The sequence below is a fragment of the Balaenoptera acutorostrata genome, chromosome 1, assembly GCF_949987535.1.
Source record: "Balaenoptera acutorostrata chromosome 1, mBalAcu1.1, whole genome shotgun sequence".
Classification (NCBI taxonomy): domain Eukaryota; kingdom Metazoa; phylum Chordata; class Mammalia; order Artiodactyla; family Balaenopteridae; genus Balaenoptera; species Balaenoptera acutorostrata.
The window spans coordinates 184,405,563-184,432,221 of NC_080064.1; the positions used below are offsets into that span (position 1 = coordinate 184,405,563).

The 26,659-nt window shown below is 41.0% G+C and overlaps 1 protein-coding gene across 2 annotated transcripts in view; it reads right to left on the reverse strand.

The window, feature by feature from the left end:
• The window catches only part of KCTD3 (potassium channel tetramerization domain containing 3), a 62,124-nt gene extending 58,947 nt beyond the window's left edge, over positions 1-3,177 (reverse strand). Inside the window, exon 1 of one of the 2 annotated variants that reach the window (XM_057545734.1) lies at positions 2,658-3,177. In XM_057545734.1, the coding sequence (XP_057401717.1) occupies positions 2,658-2,740 (83 nt within the window). In that variant the 5' untranslated portion in view covers positions 2,741-3,177. The remainder of the gene's footprint in view (positions 1-2,657) is intronic. The other variant, XM_057545725.1, reaches the window with a different exon arrangement.
• Between the last annotated feature and the right edge of the window lie 23,482 nt (positions 3,178-26,659).

A 26,659-nucleotide genomic window follows, 5' to 3' on the forward strand; every position in this document is an offset into this window, starting at 1 on the left:
TTAAGATTCATCACACTGCACTATGTATCTCTGACTCGCTGCCCCATCACCACGTGTCCTCACACAGAAGAGAGCCCAACAGACCTTTACTTTCCCTCCACATTCATTTTCTAGCATTACATGACTGTTTTAAAGTAGCTCCTGTGCCCATTAATCAGACCAAGAAAGGAGCCAGTTTATTCAAGAAAATATGGCAAATTTTCCCAAGCATATTTCTTACCAGAATCTTAAGAAAAAAAATAATAAGAAGTAGATTACAACTAGTTAGAGGAAACTGACTTGGTCAAATCAATAGAAGCAAACCCAGTAAATGGTAAACTGAAATATCTAAGGATCCACTGCAAAAATGAGTCACTGTGTTTTGGAGGCAATCAAATTAATTCCAAATAAGGATCACTTCTAACTTGTGACATTCCACGTTCACTGCTTATTCAGCAAATTGTCTGCCAAATAACTCAAATTTTGTGTTACTTAGAAAATTACCCAGGTCTGCTTAAAGTCATATTAGCAATTTCAATTAAAATCAGCAGTTCAGGGTGGGTTTAGTAATCTGGAATTTCTGGGCAAAGGGATTAGACTCTCATCCCCACCAATTTTTTTTTTTCTCCAAACAAGTGGAAGATAGGGGGGTAAATCCCAGAGCTCTAAAACTGGTTCCAAATATGACTTCATGAAAACTACAACATTTAAAATTACATATGACAAGCATAATTCTCTGAAATATATATATATGAAAAGCCTTTTCTATGTTTTTATCTCATATCTACAGTGTGCCAAGAAAAAGATCACGTGCAATCTGGCCTTGGCAAAACATATCCACATTTATACTCCATGCCACTTGCCTCCTACTAAATTTACTTGGAAACAATCTAGTTAAAATTATTTATTCTGCAAAGTTACTACTGATAGATAATGCCACTAACCCTTGTATTTCCCATTTATTGCTTCAAATTTTTTTATCAATCCTGGAAGGTTGGTACTGTTATTGTCATTACACATTTTAGGAAACTAAGCACTAAAAAATAATTTGCCTAAGGTTGCTGAGCTAGTCTCCCACTGGCTGGTCCCAGACTTCTCTCCTGAGGCCTCAAATCATACTCATTCATAACAGAATCAATCACAAATGGAGCTACACTGGTGTTCTTTCACTTCATTAGGGCTTTTCTGGTAAATAATAATATTAACAATTCTAAATGAAATCTCATCTTCTCTACTTTCTGAATCATCCATGAAGTGTTAAATAAATGATAAAAATTGGTCATTTTTTTTTATTAGACCCTACCTATACCATGTGCTTCTCTGCTCGTAAGAAACTCTCCTGAGTTTCACTCTATCACTTCACAGCTGAGGTCAACTCTATGCCACAGGTGGTTCTCCCAGTGGCAATTACTCAACTTCAAGGAAATTAGAAACTAGGGCAGGGATTTTAAATGACGATAATGTTACTCTTCTGAAGGCCAGCTCTTGCAGGGTATTCCATTTTGGCATCCATAAGTTACCAAAGCGGCAAAATTTTCACGTGATTTTAGTAAAATATCCATGTCTTGCATTAGGAGACACCAATCTTCCCCTCCATAAAACCGGAATCTATATAGCAGCAATAACGTTGTAAATTCTTAAACTAATAAACAGTTTTGCTTGGGGGGGTGAGAGAGAAAAAAAGAGTGAACAGAGAAAGCATTACTGATTCCTGTATTGAATTCTTCAGCACACTTAGAAAACTATTCAAATGCTATACATTTTTATCACTATGGTTCACAGTGCTGCCGTTCTGCATTTTTAAAAATACTAGTTAAAAAGTCCTAGGTGTCGAGCATAGCAAAATACACTACCTCCTAGGGCGCTTCATCGTTTATCTCCCACCTAGCCTAAAACTCAACCACCCCTTCCTTGAAACAGCTGGCAAACTCCCATTTCCGAGAAGAGTGACTCATAAACCATAGCAAATCCACAGAAGAATGATTCTTTCCCACCCAACAAGCTTATTAAAAGATATAGTAAGGGAGTGGAAGGCCAGAGAGAGATCAGAGAAGAGCTTTCGGTCTGTTTACTAGGAAGGCGCCACAGGGTGCCACTACCCAAAGCTTCCCAGAACCAACTTCAAACTGCAGTTTCTGGACTCGCTGCCCTACAAGTTGAACAGATCCTTCAGAGCTCTGAAAATAAATAACAACGTACCGCGCATCTACGGCACTCCCTCCACCGAAATTCTCGGAGATTTCAAACAGCCCTTAATGAGGCATTATCGCCCGAGCAAATCGATTTACCTTGTTGACCAAAGAGAAAGGGAGGCAGGTGCACCTGCAACAGTCAAACCACAAGGCCCGGCTTCCACAAAATAAATCCCTCAAGTACGCGCCAGGCTTAGGTAAGGAAGGCTATAGAATGTTCCTCTCGGCCTGATCCCCTAGAAAGGGGGAGGGACGTAGCCGATATTCTAGGAAAGCGGCAGCGCGGCCAGATGAACCCTGGTCTCGGTGATTCCCAAGGCCGCCTGCCCCTCGAGATCCGCGGACCTGCTCCCGCCCGGAGGGCCCTGCGCTCCCCGCCGACTCGGCACCCATGCTCGCCCGCTATCCCGCCCCACCGGGGCCCGGCCTCCCCCGGAGGTCGCCCGCCCGCTATCCCCCACCCCGAGCCCCTTCTCCCCGACTCACCTGGTCCCCCCCACGTTCAGCTGCACGATCTCGCCGCTGCCGGCCGCCGCCGCGGCGAAGCTGCCGCAGTGCCCTCCCGACATGTCCGGCGGCTCCGGCGGCACTCGCCGCCCTCCCTCCCCGGCCGGGGCCGTCGAGCCAGCGGCGGGAGCCCGAGGCGGAGGCAGCGGCGGCGGCAGCGGCGGCGGCGGCGGCGGCGGCGGCTGCAGGGCCAGCAGGGCTGCGGGCGCCGGGGGGCGGGCGGCACGCGGAGCCTCCCCCACGTTCTCGGCGACCGGGCGGGGCTGGCGGGCGTCCGCCTCTTCCCCTCCGCTCCCGCGGCGCGGGAAAGCGGCCGGGCCTCCACCTCTCGTGGCCTCCAGGCCGCCCAGCCGCGGCCTGCCGTCAGCTCTCCGCTGCCCCCCTCGCAGCCGCTGCGGCCGCAGCGCCGGCTGGAGGAGGGGTCGCCGCGTGGGACAAAATACCGCAGCGTTCTGCCCTTCGCCCGCCACGGCCACCGAGCTTGAGGCGGAGGAAGGAAACGGGGAGGAGGAGCTTCCCAGCCCAGCGGCCGGCGCGGAGGGGAGGGTGGGGGAATGCGCTCCTGGACCAAAGCCGGGTCCCATGGGATTCTGTTTCTTCCCTCCTACCCCCGCAATCCCAGCACGTTTCACTTTTACATTTCAGATTTTCCAGCCCCGGGACTCAGATTTCCCAGGTTGAGGGCAAGTCTGGGCAAGCTGTCCAAAGCATCCTCATTGTCTCCCTTCTCCACGTGGATTTGGGAGATGAAAGGAAAATTTCTTAGAGGAAGTTATGCCTAAATGTTTACATTGCTATTTATGGTGGAAACGCGGTGAAAATTTGGGGATTTTAAAACTTTATAGCGCTTATCTCAGCAAACTCGTTACCTTACCCTCTTCCATCTCATCCCTACTCTCCCAAGCAGTTTGATTTTGTTAAGCAGGGGAGAAAACAAAAGACAAAAACAAGGAAAAAAAAAAAAATACCCCTAGGCAGTGTAGGGCCACACGTTTCTGGACTATAGTAAGTACTCAACTAATGTTACACACACACAAATACAATTTTTAAAAGTTTATTTTTGCTTAAAACAGTACATATTGGAACTGGAAACCTTAATGGCTACTAAAATATATATTTTAAATGGTAATACTATAATACCTGGTGAAGTAAAATTCATATTTTATGGCAAGAGGGGAAAATTTTAAACAAAAAATTTTTCTTGGCTTCCTTCGTCCCTTTGGGGCGGAATGAGCATCTGCATTCCCCGGACCTCCTTAGGAGGTAAGTTCCTTCTTAATCTCATCAAGGGTCACAATTCTTTAGGAGATAATCTTCCTTCTTAATCTTGGGGCCGCTCACTTTGTACTTGTAGATCTGGATTATGTAACTGTCAGTAATACATCATTTAATGTACAACCCTCTGTCTCAAAAACTTGTATAGCTGTGCTTTGACCTCATAGGCAGAACAGTCCTCGAAGCTTTCCGAAAGGCTGTTCCTGGGTTATAATTTTCAATTTGGCTCGAATAAAATTTTCCATTTCTTTCTTTCTTTCTTTCTTTCTTTATCTTTGGAGATTTTCTAAATTCTTTTTTATTTAATTTTTTTTTTTTTTATAATTTTTTTTTTTTCCCTACTTTATTTATTTATTTATTTATTTTTGGCTGTGTTGGGTCTTCGGTTCGTGCGAGGGCTTTCTCCAGTTGCGGCAAGCGGGGGCCACTCTTCATCGCGGTGCGGGGACCGCTCTTCATCGCGGTGCGCGGGCCTTTCACTATCGCGGCCCCTCCCGTTGCGGGGCACAGGCTCCAGACGCGCAGGCTCAGCAGCTGTGGCTCACGGGCCCAGCCGCTCCGCGGCATGTGGGATCTTCCCAGACCAGGGCTCGAACCCGTGTCCCCTGCATTAGCAGGCAGACTCTCAACCACTGCGCCACCAGGGAAGCCCTATTTAATTTTTTTACTGTAGTATAGTTGATGTATCCATTTCTTTCTTTTATCGACTAATTTTTTTTGTTGACAACCTGATGCTCCACGAGCTAACAAAGACAGTATATTATGTTTCAGAAGTCGTTTGTGGTACTAAAGCTTTAGCATGAATCCTGTTTTGCTATAATTTTACCATAAAAATTCAAAATGAAGACCTACATGATAGTATATTTTTAATTTTCATTGTCATAATAATTTTTTTAATCCTCTGCTGGCAAATATGCCAGTGATATGATATCCAGATTTGACTTAAAAGAGGATAGCAGTACTTACAGATATAAGATAAATATTATTTACCCCAGTTAATGATGATGATAATAATAATAGCTAATCTGTATTTATTAAGGATTTATCATATGCTAGGTGGTTTAGATATTTTCTGTCATTTTTTTCTTCACAACTATTGTTTCACTATTTTAAAAATGGAAACGTGGGACTTAAAATCATCAGAAAACTTGCTCAAAATTATGTAGGTGGCACATAGCATAGCAAGAATTTGAAGACAGGCAGTTTGAAATCAGTGCAGTATAACTCACTATATCTCATATATTCACTTAATACTAAGAAGATCAGATTAAGGGAGAAGCGAACTAGTAATTTTTCACACTTTAAACAGTATTAGCTGTCTTTGTTCTAACCCTTAATATCTATTTCTATAAGGATTTGAAATTTTGCTTTCAAATTTGCAGGATAGAATTAGATGGTAAAAAAGGCCATTTAATTATCCCTGGGTGTTTAATTTTCCATTGGAAGAATGTAAAAGAGCACTTATTAACAGATTTTTGCCTTTAATGAATTCAAAAGGCAACATAGAGTTAATTGTGACAAGGCTTCTTATCTTTCCTGAAATAAATAAATGAAACCACATTCATCTCAATGCATAGTAATTATTAACTATCAGCAAGACATCTCATCAGGAGAGGGGAGAGGACTCACTATTTTATAAACCAAAATGGTCAGAGCTTCTTGATGTATCCAGATCAATGTGAGTCTGAAGGGATTTCTTACTCATAAAACTTAAAGTTAGGATATTATTTACTTCTTAAGAATAAATTGAAACATTATTAACAAAGACAGCAGAGAGGGGAAAAATATTTACAATATCTATCAGGCAAATGATTAAAAATCCACAGCACTTGGTTGTATGTGTATCACTTTACAGATCAACTGAGCAGACAAAAAGGGAAAAATATGGAAAGTATATCAACAGGCAAGTGATGGGATAACTAACAAAAACACTGAAATTCTTGCTCAAACAACAGAAAAGGATGTAATTTTCACTCACGAGGTTGGCAAAAATTAAGAGGTTTGGTAAAAATCCAGTGTTGAAATGGTCACACTCATGCATTGTTGATTGGAATTTAAAGGGTATGGAGTTTTTGAAGACAGCCTGAGAGTATCAACTTTTGAAATGTATATACCCTTGACTCAGCTCTTGTATTCTAGGAATAGATCCTACAGACATATCGTAGAGACGCACAAGGTGCAGATCAAGAAGTGCACATTCATTGTAGCAGTATTTAGAACCAACTAGACTGTTCAACAACAGGGGGATGATTTTTAGAAGTGTTGCATATTATGATTATTATGGGGCAAATCTATATGAACTGACCAGAAAAGGTCTCCAAGTATATTAGTGGGAAAAAAATCAGGTCACAGAATAATGCATTATGAGTGCAACCTCATTTATTAAAAAAAAAAAAAGCAAAACTAAAATTGTGTCTACTAATTTCTATACAAAAGTGCACGTATTAAACTGGGAAGAAACGTTAACTCTGGAACAGTCATTAGAATCAGAAAGGGGAAGTCAGCAGGGATAATTAGAGGTAGAACCTTTCAACTCTGTGGACTTTCACATTGTTTAAAGTGTTTACAGTGAGTTTTCATTCATGTATTACTTGTATGTAAGTATATGTGTATGTATGTATGTGTAAATAGAGTAGATTCAAGGTTGTCTGCATGACAGTTTTTTAAATTTATTTATATTATTTAAAGACTTATGCATGTAAAAATATAAATTAAGTGTTCTTTAAATACCGTTACTTTTTTTAGTAGATGTGTTGAATTTGAGATGTCTACTAGACCAGTACTTCTCAAACTGTCTTAGATGAAGGACAAGTTTACTTCATTTCCAATTCATTGGAGATCAATGTTTGTTCCTACTGCACATGATTGGAACTCACCTCACACCACATGCAACTTATCAAGCAAATTTGATAGCATCTGAAATGGTCTACACCCTGTGCAATGAGATAAGACCACTGCTGGCATCAAATTGCTATGAATGTTGTTAAACTCTTTCTCTCATTTTTATACTTAGTTTGTTGCAGACTGATGACAAATGATTTGTGGATGGACCACACTTAAGGCGGCACTGTATTCGATATTGAAGTGAGATGTTGAGTAGGCAGTTATATACAGGAGTCAGAAGTTTGGGAGGGAGACCCAAACTGAAACTACTCTTATCTTTACTAAAATAAAATTTTGGAAATTAGCAATATATAGATGGTTTTTAGAGCCATGAGGCTACCTGAGATCGTAAGGGGGTAAGTGTAATATAATGAGACAAGAATAGGAATTAGGAGGGAGCCCTTGACTATACAATATTAGGATGTTGGGAGGAGAAGGAGATACAGCCAAGGAGACAGAAAGGAGTACCAGCAAGAGGAGGAAAACCAAAGGAGTATGGGGTCCTGTGAAATAAGAAATCTAGTAAAATAAAGACTGAGAATTCACCATTGGTTTTAGTAACATGAAGGAAATTGGTGACCTTGTAAGTAAGGGTAGTTCTAGAGCAGTGATGGGAGAAACAGCATGATTGGTGGGATTTTGCTGTAAAGAACAGTAAGGAAATGGATGGTAGCAAACAGATGAAAGTAATGTCAAGAGAAGGCTTCGTAAGATGATAAAAAAATAATAGTAATAACCACAAGCCAATGGAAACCATTCAATAGAGAGCAAAAAAACAGGTAATTCAAGAGATGCAGAAGATAATTATTGGACTTCTGTCTTTGAGTAGGTGAAAGGAGACAACTTCTAGTTAACAAGATAAAGAAACTGAGCCAGAAGGAGAATGGGTAATTTGCCCAGTGTTTGCAGTTGCCATTATTATTATTATCTCCTAACCCACTCTAAGTGTAGACACACCCCTTATTTGGAGTATGACCCTAATGATATACTCTGTATATCAGATTTTAAAACAACAGCTTTTAGATTACAAACAATAGGGAAAACTTCCTCAAACAGATGTGTCAATATACAAAAACATGCCTTAAGAAAGGGGTAAAGGACTTGAAGTTTCACTGGGTCTCATTGATCAAAGCTAGAAAAATACACATTCCTAGCCTGATGGTATACTCATCAAAGATATTAGTTCAAGGGAAATGAAGGACAATAATTTGGAGGCAGTAGTGAAGGGCCAGGATAACATCTACCCTCCAGCCCCATGGTATGAGGATTACAGGGAAGAAACTAGCCTACATTTGAGAGAACAGCAAGGGAATCAGTGTCCCCAAGGCAGCCCCCTTTCAGTCTGTTCCAGGAACATTCAGAAAAGAGGGTGAGGCTAAAAGGGGATTTTCCTGATGAGTGACCATGAATTCCAAAGGACACATTGGAAAAGTTATATTTTGGAGGAAGAAAATAGAAAATGAGCAATGATCTGTGCTAGATTTTTGCAGAACAATATAAAATGGGAAAATAGGTGTGAACAGATTATTCCTGAAGTTCCCTTATGCAGATTACAATAATGATCCAAAGAAGGTTTTGTTTAATTTGGAGATGGGAATGACAGTAAAGGCTTTTGCCTGGAGCAGTCAGAGTTCAATAAACACTCCGAGAAAACTCTTCCTCCAAAAAATTTATTAAAGGTCTGCAAGGCCTGAGATGATCTCATACCCCACCTATCAACTCTCAATCTCCCTCTGCAGTCTTCTTGCCATGTTCCTTCCTACCTCTCTACTCCAATCCAGGTACCCAACCCACCTTGCTATTATTCCAACATGTCAAATAAGCTCTTGCTTCAGGACTCTGCACCTGCTTTTCTCTCTGCTTGTAAAGTTTTTCCTTGAAACAGCCAATGGGCTCACTCCTTCACTTCCTTCAGAACTCTGCTCAGTCATCACTTACCAGAGAGGCTCTCACTCTTACAAGCCAGCAAGGGAAACAAAAAAATACTCAATTAATTAAAAAGAAGGCATAAAAAGAAGGCAAGGACAAAGAATAGATGAGACAAATAGAAGACAATTAGCAAGATGATAAGTTAAAATCCAGCCATATCAATCATCTTATTAAATGTAAATGGTCTAGGGACTTCCCTGGTGGTCCAGTGGGTAAGATTCTGGGGCTCTCAATGCAGGGGGCCCGGATTCGATCCCTGGTCGGGGAAGTAGATCCTGCATGCATGCAGCAACTAAGTCCACATGCCACAACTAAGACCCAGCATAGCCTAAATAAATAAATATTTTTTAAAAAAATGTAAATGGTCTAAGCATTCCAATTAAAAGGCAGGGTTCATCAGGCTGGATTAAAAAAGCAAGACCTAACTATATACTGTTTAAAAGCAATCCTTTTTAAATATAAAGACACAAATAAGTTAAAAGTAAAAGGATGAGAAAAGATGAACCATATGCACTGGATTGAATGTTTATGTCCCCCTCAAAATTCATATTTTGAAATCCTAACCCCCCCAGTGTGATGGCATCAGGAGGTGAGATCTTTAGGAGGAACTTAGGTCATGACAGTGGAGCCTTCATGTATGGAATTAGTGCCCTTGTAAAGGGACCACAGAGAACTCTCTCACCATCTTTCTATCATGTAAGGATACAAGGAGAAGATGGGAGTCTGCAACCCAGAAGAGTGGTCTCACCAGAACCTCACTATCCTGGCATTCTGGTTTGGGTCTTCCAGCCTCCAGAACTGTGAGAAATAAATTTCTTTCTGTTTATAAACCACCCCGTCTATGGTAGTTTGTTACAGCAGCCCAAACTAACTAAAACACAATTCTAACACTCATCAAAAGAAAGCTGGGATAGGTATATTAATGTCAGACAAAGTAGATTTCAGAGCATAAAATGTTACTAAGGATAAAGAGGTTCATTTCATAATGGTCATTAAGAGAATATAACAATTGAAAACATTTATACAACTAATATCTAAACTTAAAAATACAGGAAGAAAAAACTGATAGAACTGCAAAGAGAAATAGACAAATCCACAATAACAGATAAATATTTCAATATCCTTCTTCCAATAATTAATTGAACAAGTAGATGAAAAGTCAGTAAAGATAGAGAAGATTTGAACAGCACCATCAACCAACATAACCTGTTGATATTTATGGAACATTCCACTCTACAACAGCAAAACGCATATTCTTTTCAGGTGCTCACAGAACATTTACCAAGATAGAACTTATTATGGGCCACAACACAAGTCTCAATAAATTTTAAAAGATTCAAGTTATACAAATTATGGTCTCTGGGCACAATGCAATCCAATAAGAAATAAATAACAGAAAGATTTTTGGACTATCCCCAAATATTTGGAAACTGCATAACACAGTTCTAAATAATGTAGAGATCGTGGGGAAATTAGAAATTGTTTAAAGTGAAAGTGTTTTGAAACTGAATATAAAAATTTATGGGATGCTACTAAAGCAATATTTGGAAGAACTATTTAACACTCAACTTGTATATTAGAAAAGAAGAAAGGTCTAAAATCAGTGACCTCAAAGTCAACCTTAAGAAACTAGGAAAAGAAGAGCAAAGTAAATTCAAAGTAAGCAGAAGAAAAGAAATAATAAAAATCAAAGTGGAGGGACTTCCCTGGTGGCGCAGTGGATAAGATTCTGCGCTCACAATGCCGGGGGCCTGGGTTCTATCCCTGGTCAGGGAAGCAGATCCCCCGTGTGTGCCACAACTAAGGAGCTGGTGAGCTGCAACCAAGGAGCCTGAGAGCTGCAACTAAGGAGCCTGCCTGCCACAACAAAGATACAAAGATCCGGTGCCACCAAATAAATAAATTTTTTTAAAAAAAAGATAACTTCTATTAAAAAAAAAATCAAAGTCGAAATAGAAAACAGAAAAACAACATAACCAAAACCCAGTTCTTTGGGAAGATCAATTAAACTGGTGACCCTCTAGCCAGACAAATCAGGATAAAAGAGAGAAGACATAAATGACCAATCTCAGGAATGAGAAAGGGGCATCACTACTGATTATACAGATATTAAAGGAAAATAAGGAGATGTTATGAACAACTTTATGCCAGTGAATTTGACAACTTAGATGAAACAGACAAATTCCTTGAACAGCACAGATTACCAAGTTTCAAGAAGAAATAGGTAACATGAATTGCTCTATTTCTCTTTTTTCTTCCAGTTTTATTGAGATATAATTGAAATACAACACTGTATAAGTTTAAAGTATAGAGCATAATAATTTGACTTACATACATCATGAAATGATGACCACAATAAATATAATGAACATCCATCATCTCATAGAGATATATAAATAAAAGAAAAATTTTTTTCCTTGTGATGAGAACTTTTAGGATTTACTCTCAACAATTTTCATACATAACATACATGATTTCATATACAGTCAATAATCTACATGATTTGTTTGTTTTTGAAATATAGTTGACCTACAACACTATGTTAGTTCCACATGCACAACACAGTGATTTGATATTTCTATACATTACAAAATGATCACCACTGAATAGCTCTATACCTATACATTACAAAATGATCACTGCTGAATAGCTCTATTTCCATAAAAGAGTTTGAATTTGTAGTTTCAAACCTTCCCACAAAGAAAACACCAGGCACACTTGGCTTCACTGGTGAATTCTTCTACTATTTAAGAAATAAATAATATTAATTCTATATAACTCATCTACAAATCATAAGGATAGAGAATTTCCAACTCATTCGCTGAGGCCAGAATTACCCTGATGCCAGAATCAAAAAAAGACATTACAAGTAAACTACAGACCAATATTCTTCATGTACATAGATGCATAAATGTTTAAAAAAAATTAGCACACCGAATCCAACAAAATGCAAAAAGAATAATATTTTCTATGATGAAGTGGGATTTATCCTGGGAGTGCAAGGTTAGCTTAACATTTGAAAATCAGTCAATGTAATTCACCATGTTAAGAAATTAAAAATTAAAACGACTGTTTATGGGACTTCACTGGTGGCGCAGTGGTTAGGAATCCGCCTGCCAATGCAAGGGACACGCGTTCAATCCCTGGTCCGGGAAGATCCCACATGCCGCGGAGCAACTAAGCCCGTGCACTACAGCTACTGAGCCTGCGCTCTAGAGCCCACGAGCCACAACTACTGAAGCCCGCGCACCTAGAGCCCGTGCTCAGCAACAAGAGAAGCCACCGCACTGAGAAGCCTGCACACCGCAACAAAGAGTAGCCCCTGCTCACCGCAACTAGAGAAAGCAAAGCAATGAAGACCCAACACAGCCAAAAAATAAATAAATTAATTAATTAATTTTTTAAAAACCCAACACTGTTTATGACACAGAAAAAACATTTGGAAAAAATCCAATATTGATTCCTGATTTAAAAAAATAACTCTCAGCAAACTATTAATAGAACGATACACCCTTGAAGGACATCTGTGAAAACCCAGCTATTATCATACTAGTGGTTAAAGAGTGACTGAATGCTTTTCTCCTAAGACCAGGGACAAGATGAGTATTACCTTTCCGCACCAACTATACTCAACATTGAACTAGAGATTTTAGTAAGTGAAATAATGCAAGAAAAACACACAAAAGACTCCAGATTGGAGAGAAAGAAACAAATTATCCTTACTTAAAAACGACACAATCATCTAAAGAGAAAATCCAAAGGAATCTATTTTTTTTAAAGCTACTAGAAAGTGCAAGTGGGTATAACAGGTTGGCAGGATATAAGATCAGTATACAAAATTCAATGAATTTTTTATATACTAATAACAGAAAAAAATGTTAAGGCACTACTATTTTCAATAGCATGAAACAATACTTAGAAATACATTTGGAAAAAGATGTTAAAGACTTGTACACTGGCCATCATAAAACACTGTTGAGGGCTTCCCTGGTGGCGCAGTGGTTGAGGGTGTGCCTGCCAATGCAGGGGACACGGGTTCGAGCCCTGGTCTGGGAAGATCCCACATGCCGCGGAGCAACTGGGCCCGTGAGCCACAATTGCTGAGCCTGCGCGTCTGGAGCCTGTGCTCCGCAACAATAGAGGCCGCGATAATGAGAGGCCCGCGCACCGTGATGAAGAGTGGCCCCCACTTGCCGCAACTGGAGAAAGCCCTCACACGGAAACGAGGACGCAGCACAGCCATAAATAAATTAATTAATTAATAAATAATAAAAATTAAAAAACAAACAACAGCCAAAAAAACCTGCTTAAAAAAAAAAAACAAAACACTGTTGAAAGAAATTGAAGAGGACCAAAATAATGGACAGATGTACTAATCTGTCTCAATATATCAATTATCCAGAAATTCATCAATAGATTCAATGCATCAAAATTCCAAAAAAAAATTCCAGCACACTTTTTAAGTAAAAACTGACAAGCTGATTCTAAAATTCATATTGATATACAAAGTCCTAGAATAGCAAAAATTACTTTTAAAAAGTAGAACAAAGTTCTACTCCCTGACTTTAGGACTGATTTAAAAACTATAGCAGTCAAGATCATGTGGTATTGGTGTAAAGATAGACAATTGTTTCAACGGAACAGAATGGAGTCCAAAAATAGAACCACAGATTTCAATAATGGTGCAAGCGTAATTCAGTTAAAAAAAATCATTTTTTCAACAAATTTTACTAAGCAATTTGATACTTTAAAAAAGATATTTGATCCAGAATTCACAGTTCATACAAAAAAATAACTGAAAATTGACTACACCTAAATATAACTAAAAATATAAAACTTTTAGAAGAAAACATAGGAGAAAAATTTGTGACCTCCATTTAGGCAAAGATTCCTAAATACAACACCAAAAGCACTATCCATAAGGTACAAGTTGATAAACTTCATCAAAATTAAAAGCTTCTGAAATTTGAAATATACTTTTAAGACAATGAAAAGACAAACTGTAGATTGGGAGAACCCATTGCAAGTCATAGAGCTGATAAAGGACTTTAAATCAGAATATATAAAGAACCCCAAAAATCAATAATAAGAAAACAAATAATCAATAAAATATGTGCAAAAAATTTAATAACATACTTTAATGAAGAAAATATACACTAGGCAAAATAAGCAAAGGAAAAGATGCTTCGCAACATTAATCATTAAAAAATGGAAATTAAAGCCTCAATTAGTTTTCTCTATACCCATAATAGACTGGCTGAAATTTAAAAAACTGACCATACTACATGTTGGCAAAAATGTGGAACAGCTAGAACCCTCACACAATGCTGATGAAAGTGTAAAATTGTACCACTTTGTAAAAAACAGTTGGGCAATTTCTTGGATAGTTAAGCATACACCTACCATATGATCCATTCATTTCACTCCTAGGTATTTACCCCAAAGTAATGAAAGCATATTATATTAACCTTCTATATATAGAAGGCTGCTCTAACAAACTACCACAGGAGTGGTGACTTAACAGAAATTTATTTTCACAGTTTGGAGACTAGAAGTCCCAGATCAAGGTGTCAACAAAATTGCTTCTGAGGGCTGTAAGAAAGAATCTGTTCCATGCCTCTCTCCTAGCAGCTGATGGCTGCAATAATTCTTGGCATTCCTTGGCTTGTAGATGCATTACTCCAATCTCGGACTCTGCCTTCACATGGCCTTTCCTTCTGTGTCTTTGTGTGTCAAATCTCCTCCTTTCTCTTATAAGAACACTAGTCATTGGATTTATGTCCCATAAATCCTAGATACAAGATGATCTCATCTCAAAATCCTTAATTACATCTCCAAAAAAATCTATATCCAAACACGATCACATTCACAGGTTTCAGGGATTAGGACTTGCACATATCTTTTGGTGACCACCATTCAACTCACTCTTCATATGTTCCCTACAAAAACTTTCACACAAATATTCATAGCAGCTTTATTTGTAATAGCCAAAACCCAGAAACAATCCAACTATTCATCATCAGGTGAATGGATAAACAATTCCACTCCTTATAAAGGAAAACTTCTCAGCAATAAAAATGAATGAACTATTTCTATACACAAGAACCTGCATGAGTGTCAAAATAATTACACTCAGTATAAAAAGCCAAATGAAAAAGAGTATGTACTATGTGATTCCATTTATATTAAATTCTAGAAAATGTAAACCAGTCTTTAGTCTTAGAAAGCAGAGAGATCAGTGGTTTTCTGGGGGAGAGAGATGGAAAGAGAAGGGGATTACAAAAGCACACAAGGATAATGAATATGTTCGGTATCTTGATGGTGGTGTTGGTTTTCTGAATGTACATGTGTGCCAAAACTTACCAAAGCATACACTTTAAGCACAGCTTATTGCATTTTAATTATACCTCAATAAACTGTTAAAAATAATGCTTCCTCTTTATCTTGCAATGCTCTAGTCATCTGTGGTGATTCCTGGAAATAATACTGAGCTACTCTCATACTCCTCAACTTACTTTCTGCCTTTTCTTTCTTCCTGTGTGGCACGGGAAACTGATCTTAGGGACTGCATCACCTGGGTTCCCTGGCCCTTCGCTTCCAATTGGTGTCAGCCAATGGGAGGAACCGGCAAGAGATCCAGGTCACAGAGAGACAGCAGTCAGGGCATTTCTTGTTCCCTGTTTCTCCCTAATTCTGGAAGTGCCTGTGTTGTTCAATGGTCACACACCATGTAAGGTACCCCTCTTTCAGAGTTCTAGGTCTGATTAGGCTCCTGCAGACCATGTCTTCCCCTAGTAAAGGGAAAATGGCTTTCTGTTGTTCCTAGTCTATGTGTACATTAACATCTCCTTATGATCCCTCAAATCTGCCCACACTTCTCTCAACCGTGCCTTTATTCAACTCCTTTACTTGATATCTTTACCCCACCTCCACCTTTCTCTCTCTCTCTCTCTCTCACAAACACACACACACACACAAACACACACCTCCTAAGGTAAAACAAAAAATTCTCAGCGATAATACTCATAATAATGACACCTTAATCTCCTAAAAGTTCCTGGATCCACGGTGGAGATAAACTTTACATGGAGGAACTGTTTCAATTCTCCTTTCTTTATCATCTTATTTCTAGACCAGTCATTGGTAAGCTATGGCCCACAGGCCAAATCTGACCTGCCACCTGTCTTTGTAAATAAAGTTTACGGGCACATAAAGTTTTATTGGGACACAGCCACACCTATTTGTTTCTGGCTGCATTTGCACTACAATGGCAGGGATGAGTAGTCACGACAGAGACCATATGGCTTGAGAAGCTTAAATTACTTGCTATCTAGCCTCTTACAGGAAAAGTTTGTCATCTAGGCCATGGCCAGTGCGTACCAATGCTGAAGAGATCAGTCCTATTTTTGTAACTTTCCAAGGGATAGTTATATCATCACCCTTAGACAAACAATTGGACAAAGCTTTGAAATAAAATTTTCTTTAGCTTCAATCAAATTCTTAGGCAGGACTTTTCTTCCTACATTGTCACCATAGGTAGAAAGGAAGCAATATAATGATTTCACAGTGTCCAGAGGAAATTCCCATGGTTGGGGTCGTTCGTCCCATTTACCCCTGATGTTGTGCAACATATTTAATTTAAATTTCTGATTTACAGAAATGTGGGTTAGTTATTGAAATAGGACACAGTAGATTGGGATATCCCATAAAGTTTGAAATCTTAAATACAACCAGATATAAATACGTGGTTCCTTTTTATACAAAACTGAATACCAATAGTTCCTTTAAATGTAGCAAGAACTAAAACTTAGACTACATTGGTGATAATAATATGTCTATTTTGGAACAATTTCTCTGATGATGCTATTGATTAATATATTCAGTCGAGTACTTTTAAAAAATCTTATTAATGAGTAAAAGTCTCTTATAACCATTAGTCAATATATATTGAATTTTCACTAAAGGTTAATAAATCATTATATAAAAGTATTTGAAAACTATAAATCCAAATCCCATTCCATTATCACAAGGTTTGGGAAAAAAGGGAAGGAATCAGAACAATTCTTCAAGGGTTCAAATTGTAACATTATGCCCCATGATCTGGTTTGTCCCTATAAAAGCATAAAATATAGAAGCATTTCCCCTATAATTGATACTGTTTTCTTTATGTCATTTAAGAGAGCATTAGTTCTGCCTCACATTCTTGAAAGAAATATTCATGAATTTCATTATTTCAGAGGTACCACATTTTCTTTACAGCTTTGCTAAAAGTCCAAGAATCTAAGTGTAGTGGACATCTTAATAAAAAGAATATAGAATAACTTGGGGGACTTCATTTCAGTAAGATTTTTAACTAAAATTGGTTTCTGTGATGAGGATTACTTAAAAAAAAGTACCACCATCTTATACTTAATTTAGTAGAAAATATGTGGACAAAGAAATCTGTACCATTATACATGAAATTTTGAGAAAGCACTTCTGAACTCTATGTTTTAAAGAAGAAATAATATCACTGTAGTTTGAAACTGTGATCTCCTTTATCTAAATCAGAAATAGTCTTTCTTCAAGTCTCAGATTGAGTTCACATGATGAAGAGAAAAAGTTAGTAAAAGAAGATTTTGTTAACATATCAGCCAAAGTATTAGACTACTTAAATGAATAAATATATCAATGCTAAATATAATTTGAATATTAAAAATTCCCATAGAATCTGAAAGGTTGGTCTAGGAAAAATTTCATCCTATTTTATAACCATTATTTTGAGAACCATTAGGTAGAGAGAAGAGTATTACTCTAAACCTTTGTCAATTCAGCACATCCTAATTATTCTTTTCTGGTTGACCAATAGCTCAGGCTGAATATCATTTTATAATAAGTTATTATAACATGAGAGCTAAAGCTTCTTTTTTGTGGTTTCTAAAAGCCATTAAAGAGCCATTTTGCAGAGAACATGTAAAGAAACTTTTCTCAAATTTTTCTATAAGTGTTAGTAAGTGGTAGATTTTAATCTGAATAATATTTTCTTTTCATGGTGGTCACTGTTTACATAAGTCTGATATTCATTTAATTCTACCAATGAAATAAAAATTCTTTGTCCACCATACAGCTGTGGCAGAGATTAAAATAATAAATGACACATCAAGCATATCATAGTTTAAATTACACTATGAGTCTCCATTCCTTCTCAACAGAAAAGATCTTTTTCATATACCACACATCCTCATTCACTGGGTGGTAACTAGAGACAGCCATGGTTCAGTGAATTCTGTATCACATCCGGTTTGTGGACAGACCATATTCCAGATATTGGAATAAAGGTTTTACACACATTCCAGGTTTAATTATATAATACTATCTATCTACTTCCATAGGGGTGTCATATTGTTTCTTTATCTGTCCAGTTCCAATACCTTGCACCTCCCTTGCACAAGGGACGATAATCCTCTTGTTATCTATTATAGTTGGTTCATTAGAGAATATTACTGAAGGCCTCACCATCGAGTCATATGTCCTGCTACATTTAGTGTTCATCATAGTTTACACACAAACTCATTTATTTACCTTGATTTCTACCAAACCTGGTAACTGACCTTTAAAGACAGAAGATCCACTGGTGAATAGAATGTCCAATAATCTTTCCTGGGTGAGGGGGTAATAAGCTCATTGTCAGCATTATTGAAGGGGATGGTGCTCCATTAGAGTCATTATTCAGTTAATTATTCAATTAGAGATTTTCTGTCTTCCCAAGCTGATATCCAGACACATACAACCTCTGGGCAGAAGTTGGCCACTTTCTACGGTCACAGTCTGCTTTCCATCATACCCAGATAGCGGTTGTAGCCACATATCATCTTGATTTATGGCTACATAGAGTGCAAACCTCTGCTGTTCAGCATCATCTCCCTTATTCGATAAATTGGTAGTAATTCTCTCATGCCATCTGAAAAATAACCAGGTGGTAATGTGGTCTTCACATTGTGAATAGAGTAATAGCTGTAATTGATAATCTGTAAATTGAGCAGCGGTCTTCACTACTCGAGGGAGAAGGAGGTGACCATTTACGGGGGGATTGATGTCAGGTGGGCTCATCAGTTACCAGGGGCTAATTCAGCCCTATAATTAAGAGGATTGGATAGTCATGTGAGTGAAGCAGGGCCTGTTCGAGCAGGGGATGCACAGAGAGCAAGAAAACAGCCATCTTTTTTTTTTTTTTTTTAATTTTTGGCTGTGTTGGGTCTTCGTTTCTGTGCGAGGGCTTTCTCTAGTTGTGGCAAGTGGGGGCCACTCTTCATCGCGGTGCGCGGGCCTCTCACTATTGTGGCCTGTCTTGTTGTGGAGCACAGGCTCCAGATGCGCAGGCTCAGTAGTTGTGGCTCACGGGGCTAGTTGCTCCGCGGCATGTGGGATCTTCCCAGACCAGGGCTCGAACCCGTGTCCCCTGCATTAGCAGGCAGATTCTCAACCACTGCGCCACCAGGGAAGCCCGAGAACAGCCATCTTGAGTGGTGGCATGACCATGCACCGGGTTACCCACAACTTCTGTCCAACTCGGCTACAAATCTAAGGTTTCCATAACCCCATCCTCGGGTTTGATTAATTTGCTAGATTGGCTCACAGAACTCAGGGAAACACTTACTTGTATTTACCAGTTTATTACAGGATGTGGTAAAGGACACAGATAAACAGCCAGATGAAGAGATACATAGGGTGAGGTCCGGGAGGTTCCCGAGAGCAGGTGCGTCTGTCCCTGTGAAGTTGGGGTGCATACCTTCCAGGTACATGAATGTGTTCACCTACCTGTAAGCTGTCCGAACCCCATACTATTGAGATTTTTATGGAGGCTTCATCACGGAGGCATGATCAACCAATTCCATTTCTGACCCTTCTCCCTTTTTGAGAAAATGGGGGGCAGGGCTGAAAATTTCAAGCTTCTAATCATAGCTTGGTCTTCCTGGTGACCACCCCTCATTCAGGAGCCATTCAAGGGCCCATGAGAGTCACCTCATTAGAACAAAAGACACTCCTATTACTCAGGAAATTACGAGGGTTTCAGGAGTTCTATGCCAGGAACTGGGAGCAGAGACTAATATGTATATATTTTCTATTATTACACACATGGTGATTGTCTTGGGTTGGGTGGTGCTGTGGGTAAGAACTAAGGGAATAGATGGGTATGGTAAAAAGGAAAAATAGAGAAATAGGATGCACATTATAAAGGGTCTTGTATGCCATGCTGGAGAGTTTTGACTTAGTATTATATTTTATAGGGAAGAAAAGGAATTTGTTCCAAATTAGAACTGCTAAGAGCTTTGTGGCTACCACATTTCAGACTAAACTTTTTGAATTTCCTTTGCTCTTAGAAAACTTTCTTGAGAGAATAAAAACCCAAAATGGATCTTAAAAGCAGTTTGAAATTGGAACAGCTTTTACTAAATAATGTTTTGATGAATTAAGATTAAGCAAATCAGAAACATATGTCTTAAATTTTCCTTGGAATGTACATAAGTACCACAACAGCACAGTTTATTATAAATCTGGAAATTTTTTGACTTAAACACAATAAGCAACGTATCTTCATGCATACATCACATACAAAGTCACACACGCATTTACACATACACACACATGCATCCACACACATATCTACACACAGAAACCATCTTTTAGTTCTATAATGCAATATTGTATCATTACCACCTTCAGCTAAAATATATTTGTAAGAAACCCCCTCTGATACTAGGATTGTGTCACCATATTGAATCAACACCTTGAAAAATTAATGAATTGAACATTTTGAGAAGCTTCAATAATAAAAAATAGAATATTGGACTTTATAAACTTGTTATTCTCCAAGATATATATTCAGACTTCAGAAACTGTGCCCTTGTATCAGTGTCTATCTTTTTAAAATAAATTTATTTATTTATTTATTATTGATCTTTGGCTGCGTTGGGTCTTCGCTGCTGTGCGTGGGCTTTCTCTAGTTGCAGTGAGAGGGGGCTACTCTTCGTTGCAGTGCATGGGCTTCTCATTGCAGTGGCTTCTCTTGTTGCAGAGCACGGGCTCCAGGCGCATGTGCTTCAGTAGTTGTGGCACTAAGGCTCAGTAGTTGTGGCTCACGGGCTCCAGAGCACAGGCTCAGTAGTTGTGGCCCACGGGCTTAGTTGCTCTGCAGCATGTGGGATCTTCCTGGACCAGGGCTCAAACCCGTGTCCCCTGCATTGGCAGGTGGATTCTTAACCACTGCGCTACCAGGGAAGTCCCTATCAGTGTCTGTCTTGAAACTACATACCATGAATTTGTTCACATCAGCTCTGTCAGCAATGTATAGTGACTGAATAAAAGAGTAAGGATAATTTCTTATGTTCTCACGTATGTTCAAACAATACCTTTCTTTAAAGAAATATATTGCTTTGCCAGTACTACTTCATTAAAATTAGAATCATCACTACAGGAAAATAATTCACGTTGTCCCACCAAAGAAAAAGGACTAAAGTTCACCAAACAAGTTTCCTGGGCCTTACTGTGAGTTCTGATTTTGACGCTGCTGTTTTATTAGCTCTGTAACTTCGTGCACATTTCTTTAACTTTCTGAGTCTCAGGTTTTTAATAAATAAAAAGATGATGAAAGTATGTCACCCTACATGCCATTGTGATTGGAGGACAAAATTTATTCATTCAGAACTATTTATAGATCATCTACTCTGTGTAGAGCTCTAAGAAGCTAATGAAAAACAAGGACAGTCCCTGCTGTCAAGAGAGTTATGGGCCAGTTGGGAGCATAGACAAGTAAACAGGCAGTCTTATTAGCCTAGGACACCATGAGAACTCATGAGGATTAACGCAAAGATGCTGTTTATCCTTTTAGAAGCTGGTATGACAATCCCTCTGGGTAGCTTACAACATGCACTTGGAAGCAATACTCTGGTAAACCACTTGATGTGGAAGGGGAAGCTCAAAAGACACTTCCCAGCAACAGTCAATGGTTGCCAGACAGACTTCTAATTAGGTGGGTTCTGTAAACTGCAGGGTCTCTTGTTGAGCTCTGGGGCTAATACAGCAGGCAGTTTGGAGCAGAGTGGAATTGCTCTGTCTAATACAGGAGAGGTATTGGTGGAGATGGGAGGTGAGACAGGAGGCAGAGACCAGACCTGTTGGTGGTAGAAGGTAGGAGGAGACATTAAGGAAGAGAAGCAGCAAAGTGTGTAAAGGGATTTCTTTCACTGAGTTTATGTGCCAGGTATGGTGCTGAATACTCTATGAAGATGTCTTAGGTCCCCAACAATGCGAGGAGGTAGGTCATATTATATGCAGTTTAGAATTGATAGGATCGAACAGTGTAAGTTGTTTTGGAATGGTTTATGCAGCAAATGCCATGTCTTCTGTCTCTCCTATGAAATCCCCAGTTAATCTAGCATTATTCACTAATATTTTATAGAATTGGGTTTAGGGGAGGCGGCTCGAAGAGGAGTTTGAGAACACTGCTGAAATCTAGTTATACATCAAATGGGCATCTAACTCAATGTGAGAGCCTCAGGTACTATTTCCTGGAAAAGGTGTGATTTGAACAGACTTGAGGGAAGACGAGGATTCAGCCAAAAGACTGTGGGTGCGATACAGGATATATCAGGCAGAGAGGAGAGGTTATATCAAGGCTGTGAGTCAAGCACATCTGGTGCATATTAAAAGATCCCACACGCGGCAACGAAAATCCCGCATGCTGCAACTAAGACCTGGCACAGCCAAATAAATAAATAAATAGATATTAAAAAAAAAGTCCTACTAAAAAAAAAAAAGAGAAACTGTTAAAGTTAACTTTCACTACATGAGAGTCATGCGTAATAAAGACTATCACATAGGACTTTGTTTCAGTTTCTTTCTTTCTTTGATTCTTTCTTTCTCTTCTTTATGAAACCATGGCTCTCATTAGGGTTATACTGCCCATGAACATTCTGAATATACATAGAAGATATGGAATATATCACAGCAACCATTTCTGCAAAAGGAGTGATGGTCAAGTATCATTGCCTATTTTAAATCATTAGCCAAGGAAATCCATCCATTTTATTAAATATATTTGGTCTGGGCTTCCCTGGTGGCGCAGTGGTTGAGAGTCTGCCTGCCAATGCAGGGGACACGGGTTCGAGCCCTGGTCTGGGAACATCCCACATGCTGCGGAGCAACTGGGCCTGTGAGCCACAACTACTGAGCCTGCGCATCTGGAGCCTGTGCTCCACAACAAGAGAGGCCGCGATAATGAGAGGTCCGCGCACCGTGATGAAGAGTGGCCCCCACTTGCCGCAACTAGAGAAAGCCCTCGCACAGAAACGAAGACCCAACACAGCCATAAATAAATAAATAAATAAATAAACCCAAAGTTTAAAAAAAAAAACAAAAAACCTTTCCCTGAAAGCGTTGGGGAGTGCCGGTCTTCAGAAAAAAAAAAAAAAAATATATATATAGTCTGCTATTGTATCAAGTCTATCACAGTTGTCTTCTTTATATTCCCCTCCTGCCACCCAAAATTGGGTCTCCTTGGTATTCTGCAGGATGGTTGAAGTGGTTTACTGAAGGGGTGGGTGAAAGAACTAACCACCAAATAATGGCACGAAACTATTGAATTTCAGTTGCAAAAGTGCTAAAAAGGAGAAGTATAAGATGCTCTATTATCAATATCACTCTGAATTTTCATTCCACTGATCAGTTTTTCCACTGTTGTTTTCCATCAAAATCCTTGTCACATTGCCTCCTGTGCCTGCATTCCATTTAAAACGAACAGGTTAATCCTGTAACTTCTTCATACAGCCCTCTCTCTGTCAACTTGCTCTAACTGAAGCCTGGCTCTGCCCTCCCCACTCGCCCCACCCACGTTATACCACTTGTCTTAGAGTTCTCATGAGTAGAGGCTACGCTATTGGGTCAGAAGGCGTTTTTCTTACTCACCCTCACCCCCCAGCCTGCCCCAACCATGTTCTGCTTCTACTCCAAAGCTTTTCCAACTTCAATCTATAATTCTACCTTTAGAACTTACATTAAGTGTTTGGAAAGAGCATTGTATAATCAGGGAACTGAGAGAAAGCCAACGTGGCTGGAGTATTGAGTGAGGGAAGCTGTTTTTATGAAATGAGGCGAGGAGACAGGCAGACCTCAGACCATGTAGGCCCTGTGGGCCATGCTGGGGTGTTAACCTTTAACACATGAAAACCAGGTGTGAAGAGTTCAGCTGAGTTGGAGAGAGCTGAGCTGTCAGGCGTCCTCCAATTCCAAAAATGAGCCAAAATGCAAGCAGCGGTCAAGCTTTTCATCACTGACTCTGATAGTATAAGCAAAAGGCTAAACCAGAGAAAAAACTGACTCCCAGTTTCCATTCCCCCCACTGAAAATGGACCCTGCACAAGGTGACTGGATTAGCACGGCTGTGTAGGGGTAGTCTCACTGCTGAGGGAGGCCCCAGCAAAAGGCTCCTGCGGTTTTATGAACCCTGGGGCAGGAGGAGGGGAGCCATCACCCTGAAGACACATAACTTGGAACTCTGAAACCTTGCATGGTGGAACCAAAGCATCCTGGATGAGAGACACCTTGAAACCTGGTTCTTGGAGAGGCCTGGGACCCAACAAGCAGCAAAATCCAGTGGGATTGACTGTCACCACCTCTGCAGCCAAAGCTTCATATAATATTGCCAGGGTGGCCCCCTCCAGCCAGGAGGATATCCATACATTGGGGCCTGGCCATGGTCTCACAGGACTGTGTGTGTGGGAGGCCCAGCTGCCCAAGGCCTGGAAAGAGGGTCATGCTCTGCATTGCTAGTGAAGCCAGGGTTCTGCGACGGGTCACCAGTCAGGAGAGGCCAGGGCAACTGAGCAGGGTATTGGGGAACAAGGCATCTGCCTAATGCAAAGTCCTAAGCTGCTCCAGTGCTGGCAGGAACTAGACTACCTTGCCAGAGTGGGTCGGGCTCAGGCTGGCTGGGGTATCTCAAACTTAACCGCAAAGTCTAAGCTACCACATAAAGAATATTCCTCCTGAAGGCGAAACAAAAGGGCACTAAACTGCCCTGCCAGGGTGGGGCTCAGCGGGCTGGTCAATATTTTCTCCAATAAGAGACACTCAGGGGCACTCTTTGTTGGAAAGCCTGGGACCCTATCAGGCAGCAAATCCAAACGGGGGACTGACGGTCGCCAATTTGCACCTGTCCCCTCAAGAGTGACTCTGCAGGGTGGGTGCGCTCCAGAGTGGATGCTCTACAGGTGTTTGGGACCTAGAGAACTACAACCGCTGGCGGGGGGGATGGGGTGGAGGTGGCGGGTGCGGTCCCGATGGCACAAGGAGTGCTGAAAGGATGCGTAATGCGCATGCGCCTGCAGCACAGTCGTGGGTAGCCAGGGCCCTGCAATTGCGCAGAAGTCGGCAGAAGCCCGGTCACGGTAGCCGGCGTCAGGGGTTCAAGAGGTAAGCCTAATCGTAGGCCTAAACTAACCAATGGGGAATATTCCCCCTAAAGGTAAAACGCAAGGTTACTTGACGGTCTTGGCTGACTGGAATATTCTCCAATAAGAAACACCTGGGAGCCTTATTTACTAGAGAAGCTCGGGATCCGATCCGAAGCAAGTCCAAATGGGGGCTGGGGGCAATCTGCCACTGCCATCTCAGAGTGATATTCGAGGGGGTGGGCTCGCTCATCCTGGAGGTTATGCAGGCGTCTGGAGCTTGGACTTCGCCCCAAAGGCTTGGAGCGCGGGTCGCCAAAAGGCAGGCTGACGTGGAGCGTACTGCGCAAGCGCGTCCAGCGCGGTTCAGCCTCGCCAGGGAACTGGAGACGTCAGGTCACAGGGCCCGGCTCTTGAAGCACAAGGAGCACGTGTAATCGCAAACCCAGACCTCTCAACCCATTCCCCCTGAAGGCAAAATGCAAGTTTACTCGACTTCCTTGCGGGGGCGGGCCTGTCGGGAGACTGCGGTATTCTCCAATCAGAGACTCATGGGAGCCCTGGTTGCTGGGAAGCCCAGGACCACGTCAGGCAGCAAGTCCAAATGGGGACTGACCGTGGCCAGTTTGCCACTGCCGCGTCAGAGTGATTTTGCGTGGTGGGTGCCCTCCACTTGGTAGCTATGCAGGAGGTCGGGGCCGGGCTCTGGGTCCACAGTCCCGGAGGGCCACAGCTGCCAAGGCCGGCTCAAAAGGTGCACGCTGCCCATCCCCGGGTAGCCGGGGACCTGGAACAGGGCAGGGGACTGGAGAGGCCGGCGCACAGGAGCAGAGCATTGAGGGAAACAAGGCTTCTGCCTAATTCCAAACCCTCATCAACACAAGTGCGCATAATCATCCTTAAAGGCAGAGCAGGTGGGCACTGTACTGCCTTGATGGAAAACACCTGGCCAGGTATTCAAGCGACTGCTGGGAGGGAGCACTAGTTGCTGGAGAAGCCCAGAGCCCAATCAGGCGGGGAGTTCAAATGGGAACTGAAGGTCGCCAATTTGCATCTGACGCTTCACAGTGATTTTCACTTACCCAATGGAGAGTATTCCACCTCCTGGCAAAACGCAAGGGTACTCGACTTCCGTTTCAGGGAGGGGCCGCGCAGGCTCGCCAGGGTCTGCCTCATAAGAGACTCCTTGGAGCCGTGATTTCCGGAGCAGCTTCAGCCCTGGTCCGGCAGCAGGTCTAAATGAGGACTGTCGGTTGTCAGTTTGCAGCTGCAGCCTCAGAATGATTTCCGGGGTGTTGGCGGCCTCCACCGTGGAGGCTCTGCCGATGTTTGGAGCCTGAACCTAGCTCCACAGGCCTGGAGGGCCCCGCTGACCGAGGACCGCTCACCAGGTAAGTCCTGCGGATGCGCATGCAGGGCAGGCCAGGGTAGCCGGGGACTTACAGAAAGCAAAGCAAAGGTCGCGAG